Below are 16,017 nucleotides of genomic sequence, written 5' to 3'. Positions count from 1 at the left end.
TTCAACCCTTATTTTACAGAACTAATGACTGTGATGCCCGGCGGTATTTTTTATTAGAATGATCAAAGACCTAAATTATTGGTTATTTCTCTGAATAAGGATTAATGCCTGTGCACTGGCAGTTTAGAATAGCACACATACAAGAAAGTCTACAACAACTAAAAGCATCACAGTTACTCCCATTTCTTTTAAGAAAAAAGGTAGCACGAGTTACTTCCATAAATGGAAGATTCCGGTACTTTTTGTCAATTCTGAGCCTAGGATTTAATAGTGACCTAGATGATAAAATTGAACGTGTCTGGAAACATGCAGCACAACAAAAGTTAACACACTTGATTTCCTGCTCCACATTTATTGGGGCTAAAGACTAAAACAGCTATTTTCCTCTCAAGTAATTGAAAAAATATGACAGCAATTTCTTAAATACGTAACAACTTTTCAGACCACAAATCAACATGACATGTAATAGCCTACAGATACCAATTGTGACAGCTTTATAAAATGTCATTGATCTAAGGCATTCTGAAATTGTCTTTAAAGCTATACACATATATACATGATTCTATATACATAAAGGTATTCATTCATGAACAGAAAGTCCTTTAGAAGCACTGTCAAGGAGAGTCTAAAATAATACATATCTAGATTCTGAATAATTTTTAAGAGACAATTTGGGATTCCAAGAAACAGTGATTTATATTCAAATACCAATGTAAATTTTCAGACCTGGATAGGTAAGATTTTTGTTATGCAGGCTAAAAGAAAATTCACACTGTGAATTATTCATTTTTCAAAGACCTCCTTCAAAAGAGAGATTTCAAGTCCAGAGCAAACATCCATGGCATGAACAAACAGGATACCTAGGATTCTAAAATGTGTTCCCGCATGGCTTTCCTCCTCACCTCCCTGCCTAAGAACAAGATAAAAATTCCTAGAAGGAGCAAAAGCTAGATGTTGTGCCATTACATCCAGTAGTGTTTCTAGATGGTGGGTTATTGTATCGATTACATTTTTGGTGAAGGATTTTTTATTTTTATTTCAAATGGATTATACCACTCCAAACAGAAAGGTTTTTGCCACACATCCAAACATTATCAGGTAGATCCAGATTTCTTTCTAGTACAGAACAAGAATCACTAGGAAAGGACAAAGCTCACAGAGGGAGGAGACCAGGTTGAAGTCTTTCACTGGCCAATTATCCAAAATGGCAACACCAGTCTGTTACCAAAATTGTCAGCTCTCTCCTTTTATAAACAAAATCTCTAGATCGGCTTACATCTTACCCTTTGATGCACCAGAGATATATTTGGGTTTTATATACCAACCGCTCCCTGTTGATTCTGACAATCTTACACAGGCCAATTTGTTCAGCTACTTAAGAAGTCACCATTTTCCAGGTACTTTTCAACACTTAAAAACTTAAATCCAGTTATTTCAAATCTGTGTGACAAACAGCCCCCCCGTCCCCCACACACACAAAAGTAGCTAATTCTGTTCTAGTATCTCTGACAAGTTCCTTCAGTTTTGCTGAGGAAATAACTTAGATGTTTTCTTCCACTTTACTCCAAACTGCGGGGCTCCACTTCTGATAACACAGCCTTTTAAGTTACTTGAAATCAACCCGTTTCAAGATTTTGTGTGGAACCAAGTTTGGAGAGTTTACTAACCGAGGAGTACGTTGCCACTACTGACATTCTTGATACAAAAATTCAATTTCAGTTGAGTTCCTGTGATCCCCTGAGCAGTTATAAATGCCCTTTACTATAATGAGGCAGTGTAAGACAAAGCAAATAATTCAAATATATGTACATTTATATTTATACTAGTATGAACCACATTGATAGAAGACAGTATTGATTTTTTCCTGAAGTGTTTAGTGTTTCAAAGGAACATAAAAACACTTAACATTGAGAAATTTCTAATAAATGACTAAAAATGCTTTTGGTTGGCTGCCATTCAAAAGTTTTCCCAGAGTTCTCATCAATGTGCTATACAAACTGTAAAATATACATGACCAAAACAATAAAAATATACATGACCAAAAGTACTATACATATGTCAGACATCAATATGTACATGTGAATTAAAGTTCCTTAAATATACACATCGCCACTTAGAATACATTCCATTATATACGTGTAAGCAAAGCATCATTCTTTACTAATAGGTCCAGGATAGCAGCAATTTAATAATCTAGTTATCCAGTTACCTCAGAAAATGTCACATGTCCTGATAGTTCCTGATGTGGTATCCTGGCTTCCAGGAGATTTCTCCATTAACATTTAATACAGTTCTTATGAGGCACCAGGTTACATTACTAATGGCAATTATATCATCCTGTCATTGGAGAAAAAGTTATTGACCTTTCAAAACCCATTTATTCAAAATCTGACTAAGAGTATAATGGGAAAAATTAGTTACAATGAGGTGATACAAATCCAAACTATTAAAGATTATAAAGCTTTAACATTTTCTTTCTTACATATTTGTGTGGTTTTATCAGTGCCTTGTACATACAGGAAAGTATTCAGATTGCCCTAACAGATACTAAACTCTGCTGACAAGACAGCTGCTCTGAATTGTGTCTGAAAATACTCAGTTTTACAAACTGAGATGGCATGATGTTGTACTAAGCATTGTTTTAAAAGAGTTATGTTTGTAAGTCTACACCTTTGGGTAAGTTAAGAACTTGCAACCAAAATTTACATATATAATATGCAAAAAATCTTCAGGTTGATTTAAAATAAACCATATTAGTCACAGAAGGAAATATACGAGTAGAATGCTTTTTACCTACACATTTATTTTGTGCGTACTAGTGTGTGTAATAACACACAATATTATTTTGTGTGTATACCCATGCATGCCCAATGGACAGAAATTCTAGGTAGGCAGCAAGTTATATGGATTCTAAATGTACATGTGGATTTTAATATTCACTCTTGGTGTGTACTTTTTAAAGTCCGATTCTAAATCTACTGGGTGTATGAACACAGAGCTCAAGGAAAGTCCCTGTTATCTCTGATGAAGTTTTTGAACCTCTGCCACTCCACCCATATACTTCATGTAAAACAAGCTTGTAGACTGCAGCTACTGGCTGCAAGAGAAGAGTTTATCACCTTAAACAAGTTATACTTGCCAAGGGAGAGAGACTAAATTAGACCATATTGTTTTACATGCTGAAACCTTTTTACTGGGAGGGGACAACTCCCTCTGCACAGCAGTTTCTCCTGCTTGAAGCTGAGATCACACAAGGAGAAACCTATTGTGTTTCTGCCAAGTCACCGTGGGAATGCTGGGAAAGCACACCCAGTAGCTGGCAGAGGCAGAACCACAATATCGACTTCTAAGATAAGCAGCCTGTTTTATCGCACTTTTGAGAATTTTCCCTGAAACAATTTTATCCATTGGTTTCCCCCACCATGTTTCCCATGGTGGTCAAATCAACACAGAACAGTCTCCGGCTTCTCAGTTATCATGTGTGTTGCCAACCATGACAACACCTTTATTTTACTGGATGTTTACTCAGGCTCCTTGAATCTGGCTGGAAGTTGAATAGTCCAGTGGGATCCTTCAGATGATAAAATGATGATGTGTTAGTCTCTCCCCAGGAACCTGAAGCTTCTGACATGCTCCATAGATGGAGCCTGGGCTCCAGAGCCCGATTCTCTTTACCCAGGAACACACACACCACTGCTTGGCGTTTTCAGATGCCACAGGTGGGCAGGTATGTTTAAAGTCTGGACACAGAGGCACTTCCAAAGTTTGGCAAGAAGAAGGAGGACAGTTCACTAAGTGGGGCTTTATCACTGTGCTGTCTCGTGTGTATAAGACATCTCTGGCACACAGATATAGAAAGAGGTCTTTAGGTTGTAGATGGGTCATGCTTTTTCTTCTTGCCCCGACAGGACTTGCAGACACAACAGATTATGCACGGGGACGCCAGGAGCAGCAAGGGGGAAGTCACCAAGGCAACGATGCCCAAGCCCACAAGAATCCCAACCACCTGGAAATTTAGGAAAAAACACAAAACGCATTTCAGCAGTTACATTTTCCTATATGTATACTATACCATCAGTTATGGATGGAATGCTATGTCCCCTCAAAGTTCATGGAACCATAATCCCCAATACAATGATGTTTGCAAACGGGGGCCACTGGGAGGTAATTAGGACATGAGGGTGAAGCCCTCATGAAGGGATTGGTGCCCTTATAAAAAGAGACACCAGAGAGCTTGCTTCCTCTCTCTCCACCCTCTGCCACGTGAGGACACAGTGAGAAGACGGCCATCTGTAAACCGTGAAGAGAGTCTTCACCGGAACCCAACACTGCTGGTACCCTGATCTCCAACTCGCAGTCTCCAGAACCGTGAGAAATACATTTCTGTTGTTGAAGTCCCCCAGTCTGTGGTAATTTGTTGTAGCAGCCTGAAGTGACTAAGACACCATCTCGGGCACATAAAACAGTTACAATTATGGGACCTTTCAGCCAGTGCCCAGCAATGGTCTGAACTGAAAAAACCAGGAAGATACCAAAGACTAAATCAAAGATAAGAACAAACCAAATGCGAACTCAGGCTCTGGCACAAAATCATGAAATGTTGGTGTTGGCTCTCTCTCTACCTGAGTTTCCTCAACAGTCTCATAGGGATGTTAATAATGATTACTAGCCTATTAACACTGACTCTTTCAAAAGGAACAGGGCCTTTAATAAATATAAAATACTATTAAAAATAAACCAGGACTCCCTTTGAACCTGTCACATAAACACACAATGGCATATACAGAAGGATGGACGTCCCAGCAGGGGCTCACATGTTTTAGAGCACTGCCTTTCAGAGCAAATAGGCCTTAAAGGACTTTAGGAAAGTCATTCCACCATTTTTTTCAGGAAGAAAGAACATCTGCCTTCATTCTGCAGGTCACTGTTAATTACTTGGCTGCTCTGGTGCCCTGCCCCTCCACATCTCCCCAACAGTCCTGTGCCCATGAATTAAGTTCGGGCAGCTCCTCCATTACTTTTCCCTAACCCTGCCCCAGGACTCCTCCGAACCTCCTAGGCTAGAATGGGTAAGCAGGAGTAAAGCGGGAGGATTAACAGGTAGGCTTTTAAAGCCACCTTAAGTCTGGTTTGGTTTATTTCATACACCTTTTAAGGTCAGGATACCTGTGTTCGGTTCCACATCACTGAGGCTCTTGAGTGGCCGAGCTTATTCCTGCATGGCCCTTTGTCATAATGTCTGAGAAAAATGTCATTCTGAAAAACAAAGAGTAAGATTTCTGTAAACATGCAGTTTTGAATAGTGAGCTGGATACTAACCACTTCGGATCACCTCAGGGGAAGGCTCTTTCTGGTGATATTAATGACAGCCTGTAGGAATTCCAAACCCATCATCTTTAGACTATGTCTCAGTAGTTTTATAAATCACCAGTGAAAACAGATCTAATCAGGGAGACTGCTGAATGAGTCTAAAAGAGATTAATGACCTGACCAATTATCTTTGAAAGGTAGCTCTATCAGAGGTGTGATACGGAGTGGGAGGAATGTGAGCCAGACAGCTAAAAGGTGGTGTACAAAGTAAACAAGGTGATAAAAATGCCAGTGACTGAGATGGAGAAGAGAAAAATGCAGTCATGAGATATTAAGAAGGTAACTACCGAGGTGGGAAACAGTGAGAAGAAATCACAGATGAGGAGAAAATCACTGGGTAGAAGGCAGTGTTTTTGTTGAGAGAAACAACAACAGAGATGGATTTTGTTGGGAGGTGATGACCACAGTTTGGACATAGTGAACTTGAGAGATACTTAAGACATTCACGGAGTATCGTTTAAAAGGCAGCTAGTTACATAGATACGGAGAAAAGACTTGGGAATCAGTGTACAGGGGTGAAAGAAGACACAGAAATAGATGAGATGACCCAGGGAGAGTGTGGACTGAGAAGCAAAGAGGCTGCCGAACACAAACATGTAAGAATGGGTCAAGGAAGAGCCTGGAAAGAAAACTGAAGTAGCCAGAAATATAGAAGGGAAACCTGAAGAGATGGAATCACTGAAACGGAGCCAGTCAAGATGTTAACGGAGAAGAGAATCTAGGTAAGAGGATAAATGAAGTGTTCCTTGGATTTTACCCAAAAGAAATCACTCAAAGCTTTGGAATAATACAGTCAGGGTGTGCCGAGGTGGCAATCTGAGCACGCAGCAATGACTGGAGGTACGTAAGTGTCCACAGCTCAAGGTTATTATGCTGTTGAGCTGCTAAAGGAACAAGAGAAATAGAATGGCAGTAAGGGAAGATGTAGGCTTGAGAAAAGTGTTACTTGTTTTTAAATGGGATACAGTTGAATGGGTGGATAAGTTAGAGACTAGAGAGTGGAGATGAGAAGTTGAAGTCATGGGAGAGAGAAGAGACAACTGAACAGGACAAGTCACCATGGTTCCCAAAGCAGAAGATTTCAAAATGCCTCATCCTCTGAAATAGCAGGGAAGAGGATCAAGGCAGAAACACACTCAATGCGCGAGCAAAATTCAAAATCCCTCTGTTTGGTGTCTGTCTCAGGGTTGGCTTTCGGACAATCACCCTTCTCCTAGACTCATGCTCTAAAACTTTCCTATAAACAAAGATCAACACCACCATCTGACATAGAACACTTAGCTACAGAAAAAACAAGCCAATGCCAACAAGCCAATGCCCCTGGCTAAAACCAAGAAAATGAGATCTCAGAAAACAATGACCAGAAAAAGATGCTGGGTATCCAGGCACTTAACATCTGTACCATTTCATCTCAAATCCCAGAACAGTACAAGTGACAGAACAGTGTGTTCTTTGCAACACCATACCATAAACACATTTCAGCCAGAGGATGGAGAGATCTGGTGCACATATTTGTTCCCTTACACTCCTGCTTCCTAAGGAGAACCTCATGGGCTCAGCCTCCTTGAGGATCTGAACCCAATTAATATTCTGGTTAAACCCGAAGGAAAATTAGAAAAAGATTTCTTGCATTTGTAAAACATGAGGAGTGTATAATCAGTCAAAGCCTCATTCAGAAGATCATTCATTTGAAATTATGAAAGGTCTCGAATATCAAAATAATTGTAATTCAAGGGGTTATAACAATTTTTTTAAAAAGAATGAAAACACTTCTTTCAACCTGAGCTGCTGAGCTTCTAGAGTCTAAAGTGTCAATTTTCTTCTCCTCAATTTATACCTGTTCTTGAACACTGACGTCAAGCTGGTTAAGGTTCTTACTCAGAGATGTCATCCTAAACAAATTACTGAATTTTCAGTTAAAAATCAGGCAGGTGGTGGCCGGCATGCGTCCTGTGTTAACTGCACACTCACTCACCGAGTGGTTATGATACTAAAGCACTGCATGCCTTGCTTGTTGAATTGAAGCAAACTAAGCAATTAAAATGGAAAGCTGAGAAAAGAAAAGACCACCCAACAATGACTGAGGGCTTACCCGAATATGGACATATTTTATAGGTTCAAATTGCCAAAATAGGGAATATGTATCTATAAATAACTTAGGCTACCCCAAGCTTTAAAACACTATAATTGAAAACAGTACAGTTCTCAGCAATCCTTTACACCACCTTCTAACTCTGAGGTCACCATTAGCCTTAGCACAGGACTGAATGAAACTACACCTGAATTTGAGAAGACATGCTTCATGAAGGGTGCAGGAAAAGAACAATTACACCAGATCCCTTTATCTGGGAAGGGAGCCCTAAAAACAGTCGTAATACCACTATTGCGCCAGGGAATGAAATAGCTAAATAATGAGAGACAGCACTGATTTAAATGGCTTTTTTTCTTTAAATTCAAAAAGAAAGAAACAACCTACTTGTGGTAGGCAGAATAACTGCTCCCCTAAAAGGCCCATGGCCTATTTCCCAGAACTTGTGAACATACTACCTTACGTGGCAAAAGGGATTTTGCAAGTGTGATTAAATTAAGACCTTGAGATGGGGAAGATTATCCTGTTTTATACAGATGGGCCCAATCTAATCACATGGGTCCTTTCCCAGCTGTGGTCAGAGGGAATGCCTGCAAGCTCTGACTATGGAAGAAGGGTCAGAGATGTGATGTTGCTGTTTTTGAAGATGGAGAAAGAGGCCACAAGCCAAGGAATGCCAGCAGCCTCTAGAAGCTGAAAAAGGTTGAGAAACTAAATCCCCCTTAGAGCCCACTCCCCCCAAAATACAGCCCTAACTATACCCTGATTTTAATCTGTTGACACTGATAGACTCCTAACGTTTGAAGTAAAGATAATGTGTGCTGTTTTAACACAAAAGTTTGTGGTAATTTGTTACAACAGCAACATCAAACTAATACACTAACAACAGTCTTTTACATAATAGAATGAAAATGCCCAAAAAAGCCAGAAATGTCCCTAAAACAAAAGCTTGCCTTAAAAGCTAAGGTGACACACTAAGGTCATCAAAGAGAGGTTTTGCAGGCTCAGGAAGTCTCATTAAGAAAAATAAATTCTTTGGTAGGACAAGAATAGGTAGGTTCAATATTTTAAAAGGAAAGCCTGTAGGATACTGGCAGTCGCACAGGTACAGTATGGAGAAAGACCATGGGAGAAGAGTCTTCCGCGGGGAACTTACGTCCAGGTTCTGGAGACAGTACCAGCAGAACGTGTGCTTGCAGTTCTTGCACATCATCTGAGCACAGCCTTCGTTGCGTTCGATATAAACCCGGCAAACAGGACACTGCTTAATGGGGGCATCTGCATCTGCCCCAACGAGGGCGCTAGAAGCAAAGTGGATGAGAAATTACAGGGTGGGCATGGAACACAATGCCTGATTTTTTTTTTTTTTTTTTAATGCTAGGACCTCAAAGGTGGACACTACCAGAGCTGTGAGAAGAGTGAGCTGGGTTTAATTAATTAAATAATGCCCTTCTAGACTCAACTTTATGGTCATCAATGGAATTCCTAGAGCTCCTGATAGGTAGGTCCTGAACTCTTCCTTCCCTGTGCTTAATTCATCCCCTAGGGAAAACGGTGGGGGTAAAAACAGGAGAAGCAGAGATTAGCTGTCCAGATAACTCAAAACAAAAAAGACCTTAATTTATTTATCTTTGGCTTTGAGTGAATGATATAATCCTATTTTCCATAGCTGATTTAATTCGTTGTTTTGCCAAATTATTATTTCGTTCCTGAGCACACGCTGTCTGACCAAAAAGCTCAAGCAGTCCGCTACACAGCAGCAAAACTAGCTCAGGATCTAAGGAGGCACAGATAACCTGCCTAACGATCTGGTCAAATAAACCAATGGAGGAGGGAGGGGGAGTCAATAATCAAGTCTTTAAACGCCTAATGTCATTAAAAAGACCTGCTCCAAACAGATGGATAGGCCAACACAAGGTCACAGCCTAGAAGGGCACAGAAAATAAGGGAGGGAAGGTGGGGTGAACCAGAACACTGGGGTGCACTTTAGCTCCTGTTCATCAAAAACACCACCTGACACAGAGACATCAAGTTCAGAAAGTACTGTCAAAACTATCATAAAATTCTGTATTCTCAATAACCTTATACAGCAGTGGGACAATTATTATTTGAATCCCTCCCCCCTTTTTTTCAAATAGAGAAACTGTCTCTTAGAGGCTGAGTGACTTGCATAAGGTCACACCAATACCAAGTGACAATGTCAGAACTCAGTCCTCCCGGGGACCTTACTGCGGTGGTAGTGAAAATGTAGGAGGTATCGCGACTCATGCCTACCATGTCTGTTGGATCCTTTTTTTCCCCTTAATTTGTATGGTCTGAGATTCAAGCACAGTACCATAGAGAGGTAGCATGACTGTTCCTGAAGAATGGTTCTACACACTCTGAGGGCGCTGGCTGACTAAGCCAACTGGACTATAACACTGGTATTTCTGTTCTTGCTAATGTAGAACAGCCATAGCCTCAAGCAAAGCAAGGGATCAAACACAAAGGTCTCTCCCTCTGGGCCCTGCTGCTGCCATAAAAACCCTCCCTCCCGAAAGGTACAGATTTCATTGTTTCTCATCATAACACAATCACAACCTTGGCACCATCTTTTCAGAGCACAAAGTACTGAGAGATACGCTCTTTTCTTCTAGTACCTATGAATTTTGCACTGTACTTCACTGAAGGGCTGCTGTTTCTATTGTTGTATTCTCTGATATGATTGGCACACCTCACAAGCTGGCAATTTAATTAGGTAAGAAAATAATCTCTGTGCCACTTTGCAAGTAGGAAGAACAAGATAAATAGTAGGTGGTTATGGTACCCAAGCAAATGGCTGTGGACAAGCCATGACTTCCTATTGAGCCCCAGTGGACCGTGTGCCTCTCTACCTGAAGAGAAATCAAACCTCATACAAACTCTAACTTTAGCAGTATTGGGAAGATTCTCCAGGGTAAATCACTAAAATCCCCGTAGAAATGCTTCTTCGGTTATTCTTTGTTAACAACTTACCTATCCTGAGACCCTTCTCAGGAAAGTTCTGCAGGTAAATAACTCTAAATTCCATCACCAAATAACTCCTTCCCCGAGCTACATGTCTGACGTTTCTGAGAAAACTGGTGAATAATCCCAAAGACCAAATTTCCTTTCTTACCCATGCTCTGTTGGCAGGACAGCAGGCTGACTGTCTCTACAGGAGACTTCCGTGTGCCAAGCATCCTTGCAACATGAGCAGAACTTCAGGTGGCAAGAAGGGCACTCCACCAGCACAGGCTGTCCTGGGTCACCTGAGGCGACATGGCACACTGTCTGACAGTCTGCGACGGGACACCACGTTCGGTAGGGGTCCAGGTGAACTTCTAAAGCATAAAGAAAAAATGTGACGGTCTACCTGCCTTTCATTCAAACTTGAGGCTTTCTTCCCTTCATTTACTCTCTTTCATAGTCTAAGATTTATGGAAGCTTGGTACAACCAAGGGTGGTGCTTCCTTCCTGGTGGATCCATACCTACAAGGTCATGCAGCACTGCCACATTTCTGAAGATACTACTGGACTAGATGAGCAGTGTCCTCACTAAGCCAAATTTACAACTCGTTTGGAATATGTCTCACCTTTCAGCACTCAAAATAGGCAAAAATCTCAAGTCCCTTCTACAAGTACTTTGGGTACTATCTTGGAAGAAAATTGAACATGAAGAATTGAGCACAGAGAAAGAAAAAAAAAATCACAAAAGAGTTTGTCCTTTTGGGCACTGAAAAATAAGTAGTGAGGTTTCTTCAGCTGTTTAGAGGGAAATTAAAAAATAAGGAAGAATCAAATAGTTTAGGGACCAAATAGCGTCAGTGTGGCTTAGCCAAAAAGTCAGATTAGCTGTCAATTTAGATATTCTGCTGCCCTTCCAATATACTATTTAGGGACAACTTGCAAAAAAAAAAAAAAAAACCAAAAAAAAAAAAAAAAACCAAAAAAAAAAAAAAAAACCCACATGCTCTAAAAACAAAACAAAAGGTACAGACTTTCACAGACCATAAAATGATGGTTTAGTCATACACCTCATCCGCTAATCCACGTGGCGTGCAGGAAAGAAGATAGGGTTGGGGGATGGATGATTGCATTTCTACTCAAATGTTTACAAATCTTGTTCAGTTTTCCAGTTTCTATTCAATAACAGTTCCTGTGATCTTATCATATAATATGACCTTTAAGGGAACATATCACGTGAAATATAATGTTATTTGAGGCATAGAGTAGCCTCTTTTTCTCTGAACCAATGTATTTTGCAAATTTTGAATTGATGAGATTCTAGTTTTAAGTCTCCTAAGGAGACTTGGAAATTTCCACACAGGAGGCAAAGAAAACCTAAGGGTGGTGCAAAAGGGAACTGAAGGTATGAAGTATGAGCTTAGTTTTCTTAGTTTTAAAGGTAATAATTTTACAAATTTAGAATCGGGGTGGGGGGGGGGAATCAGAAATGTTCCAGTAAACATTCTCCATTAATGTCTAACCTAGAAAATGCAATTATACATTTTATACATTTATACTATGCTAATTATACATTTTTCACTCAAAAAGAGCATCCTGAAATATATTTTCTTATATAATAATATGGGAGGTGGAAACAAGGGTTAGAAAATGATGGGCCAAATAGAATCAGAAAAGGGAAACTTATGATTTACAGATCTTCAGACCCCAAGAGAGATGAACCATCTCAGATCCCTAAGACTTTAAGACAGGCTGGTTAGAAAGTCAAAGAGATAGAGACACACATATATGCTCCAAGGTCTTGGCCTCTTATTTCCATACCATTTATATTTTCATCCAAACTTTCAACTGTTTCACAAATACTAAGCGCAAAGAAATGAAGGCTGGTATGGAACTTGGAGCTAAAGCCTCCACATCAACTATCTACTTACCATCCATTCTAAATCATAGATCTTTAAAAGTTTGATGATAAAGGTAAGTCTGTAAGTTAGAACCATGAATAAGAAGCCAATCAAAAGTTTTCCAACTTTTATTCAACTAACGCAAAAGAAGAGATTTACACATGTAATAAAGCAGTCCAATTTTACAAGGAACTAAGTGAGCAGAGGGGAGAGTCATAGAAGACAATTTGGGAATGGCAGTCAAGGGCCTGGTCACAGATTACGACGATAAAGCCTATGTGTGATGAGAAGCCATTGAAGGGGACGGCCATTTTGATCAGGGGAGTGCCATGATATGATTCCCATTTTCAGAAGATGACTCTGGCTACTGTAGAAAGAATAGACGTTAACGGAACAAAGTAGCAGCAGAGAGATCAATTAGGAGGCTATTGTAGTGATCTAATCCAAGGTGATACACTTCGTTACATGTTAGAAATGGAAGTATTAAAAATTTGGAGCATAGTGTGAAGGTGAAACTGTCAAGATTTCCTAAATAGAGATGCAGTTAGATGCAGTCATCCCAGTATACAACCAATGACCTAGAAAGATACCTGGAATGCAGTATTCATTGAGTAAATGAATGAAGCAACATAACAGAAGTGTAAGAAATAATATCTGTAGATCAATTCCCTATGGTAATAAAACAGTAAATAATGGTAATAAATGGCAAAGTTCTATATTGTTCAGCCCTGCATTCAAAAACTTCCAGAAAACAGAAACAAACTACCAAGAGAGATTTTTATAGGGCATCTTGGACTCTCTTGGAGAGGAGCTTCCCCTGACGGAACAAGAATCCAGACATACAGGTCTGGCCAGGTTACACTGAAAAGGCACCTGTCCTTCAGATTACCTTTCGGCCCCGCTTCTAGAAGAGCAGCTATAAGCAAAAGTCAATATCATTGTTTCCCCGAAAATAAGACCTAGCCGGAAAATCAGCTCTAACGCATCTTTTGGAGCAAATATTAATATAAGACCAGGTCTTATATAATAGTAAAATAAGATTATAGTAATATTATAATATAATAAAGTAAGTATAATATAATCCGGCTAATTCTTATTTTTGGGGAAGCACGGTAGAAGCTAAAAGAGTTGTTTAATTTTTTTTTAATTATTGTAATTCCAATATGCTATTAAGAGCACAATTTAAAACACTACGACAAGTGGGGCCTACAGGCTAGATTAGTAGAAAATGAAAAAACACTGAGCGGGCATCAGTCCTGGCAGCTAACGGGACTTCGCAAAAGCCAAGCCAAAAGGGAACAGATTGTGGAGACCAGTTGGGGCCAAGTCGCTGAGCATGAGCAAGAGCTGTCTTCTGCCCACCCTTTTCTCCACACCAACAAAAGGAAACTGAGGGGCAGCTGAGCGCCACAGGGTTAATGGGAGATTTTTAATATACTTTTTATTACTATTATGGTGAACTCAATTCTACCTCCCGGCTTTTGGCCTAGGTAACAATTATGGAGATAAATAAAATGCATTATCTAACATTTAAGGTTTACTTTCTTCCCCCTTCAAATTTCTTTTCCAAAGTTGGAAGAAAACGAACTAATGCATATTCAACAAATCTTTCTGCATTCACAGTGATGGAAGCTTCACATCATTTTGAGATGGGGAAAAGTTGAGAAATCTAGAAAAAGAAAAACTTGGGGTCTGTATAAATCAGCCCCCAACTAACAGTGCCCCAACACATTAATATGGACATGCCTTAAAAGTGGTTAATTATAAATACTTACATCAGAGATAGACAAATTCACAGACTTGCACCGGACTTTACTTATAAAAATTAGAATTGATTACAGAAGTAAAGTCCCGTGACTATTTGATCTTAAGACTGCTTGTTCATGTAATTTTCGCAAGGCAGGAAATGCTATTTAAAACTATTTTCTACTTCTGTATTCTGACAAGTATTGGGAAGTAGAAACATTCTAAGAAAATAAAACTGCCATGAACCTAAAGACCATGTCTGACGCCTATGACGGTTTTTGTAAAAACTTAACTCAAGACCCTTGGTTTTCCCATCTGGAACTATCAGTATCAGACATGTGGAGTCTGTTATTCTGTAGTGTATTCCCTCCACTCACATGAGTGGTTTTTCTGCCATCCTCTACCATTGTGAGGCTATGCCCAACAAGACATCACATGAATTTTTATTATTGTGGGAAACACCAGGCACCCAAGCTAATTTAATCATCAGCTGAAATAAATCAAACTGTTTTAACTTTTATGACCCATTGCATTTTTAATTATGCCAAACTTAATTTGCTTTTCGACATCTCAAAGAACAAAGGTCTTCTGCAAATAGTTAAAATGCAATTAAGTTAAACTGATCAGAATTAACATCTGTTACAGTAAATATACTCAAACAGAGGTGGCCATCGTTAGAGGAGTTGCTCTTAAGATAGTTGAAAAGAATCACAGAATTTCAAACTTGGAAACAACTTTTGAGGTTATTTATCCTAATACTGCTATATTAGTACCCATAGAAGTTAGGCATTTGCATAAAGGAGTTAGTGAGTATATGACGGGATCGGGCCTTTTTTACTCCTAGAATACCATTCTCCATGTAAAAATATAATGATGCTATTAAATAGATTTTACTTTCCACTATCACCATGGAAACCTTTTTCTTCAAAGCAGCAACTTTGAATGCTCCATCTCAGCAAGTCATGATCTCCTTGGAGAGGTCAGAGAAAGTGGATTCATGCTTATAGTGAGAGTATACTGAAGGAAGGAAACAGATATGATAGGTGGTGTAAGGAATCTGCATTGATCATCAAATTTCTATACAACTGTCTAGAATCTAGGAAAACAAGGATGGAAGCATGCTGAAAAAGATTTGAATAAGGACAAAAAGAAAAGAGAAATGATATTATTATGCTATACACTCAGTCCAAAGGATGATCTAGATTCTGAAAGATGCTTTCTTAGTTGAATTTAGAAAACTGAGGAAAAGATAAGATTTAGTGGTGGCAATGATGATTAATAACAACAGTAACAATAATGGCACTGATAATTGACAGAATGCACATTGTGATACACAATGTTAACTAATGTATTCTCTACAGGAGCCCTAGGATAATTATTCCACTATTATACCTAATTTATAGATGAGGAAATGGAACTGCATAAAGGGTGAAGCAAACACTTAATATTGTTCCTCTCATTAGGGTCTCCTTTAGAAATGTCTTGCAGATATTTTAGTTTTCCGAGGAAAGCTGAAACATCTAGAGGGTGCTATTTTAGATTTAAAACTGATCAACAAGAAAGAACTGGATGGTAAAGTAGAGGAAGCTTGAAGCTGAGGAGGAAGTGTTAGCACTTAAAAAGAATAGCTTAGGAAGGAAACTGTTGACGTAGTCATACATGTACCACAAAACACCAGAAAAGCAGGCTCAACCCATTCACAATATTAGTATTCAATACATCCCAAGACCCCTTCTGAACAGTTTCACAAAAAAATGTTTTCATGGCATAGACCTCAAAGTCACCTAGCAGGTAAGTCTATTATGTAAAAATGAGTTATATAATTTAGATAAAGATTACCCTAATCAAGTAAATTCCATTATGTAGCACTGTATTAATTTAAACTTACTCTTACTCAGAATGTGCGTTTTCTAGTAATAATTATTTGTAATGGGTAATAATGAAGAA

The 16,017-nt window shown here is 39.2% G+C and overlaps 1 protein-coding gene across 2 annotated transcripts in view; it reads right to left on the bottom strand.

The window, feature by feature from the left end:
- Positions 1 to 324: 324 nt before the first annotated feature.
- The window catches only part of RNF144B (ring finger protein 144B), a 157,555-nt gene continuing 141,862 nt past the window's right edge, over positions 325 to 16,017 (bottom strand). For both annotated transcript variants that reach the window (XM_081057996.1, XM_081057997.1), the window contains exons 5-8: positions 10,596 to 10,800; positions 8,616 to 8,760; positions 5,167 to 5,256; positions 325 to 4,006 (exon numbers count right to left, since the gene is read on the bottom strand). In XM_081057996.1, the coding sequence (XP_080914122.1) occupies positions 3,866 to 4,006; positions 5,167 to 5,256; positions 8,616 to 8,760; positions 10,596 to 10,800 (581 nt within the window). In that variant the 3' untranslated portion in view covers positions 325 to 3,865. The remainder of the gene's footprint in view (positions 4,007 to 5,166; positions 5,257 to 8,615; positions 8,761 to 10,595; positions 10,801 to 16,017) is intronic.

Source organism: Rhinolophus hipposideros, assembly GCF_964194185.1.
Source record: "Rhinolophus hipposideros genome assembly, chromosome: 8".
Taxonomy (NCBI): Eukaryota; Metazoa; Chordata; class Mammalia; order Chiroptera; family Rhinolophidae; genus Rhinolophus; species Rhinolophus hipposideros.
The sequence above is the reverse complement of the archived record's forward strand: the minus strand, read 5'-3'. Positions and strand labels throughout refer to the sequence as shown.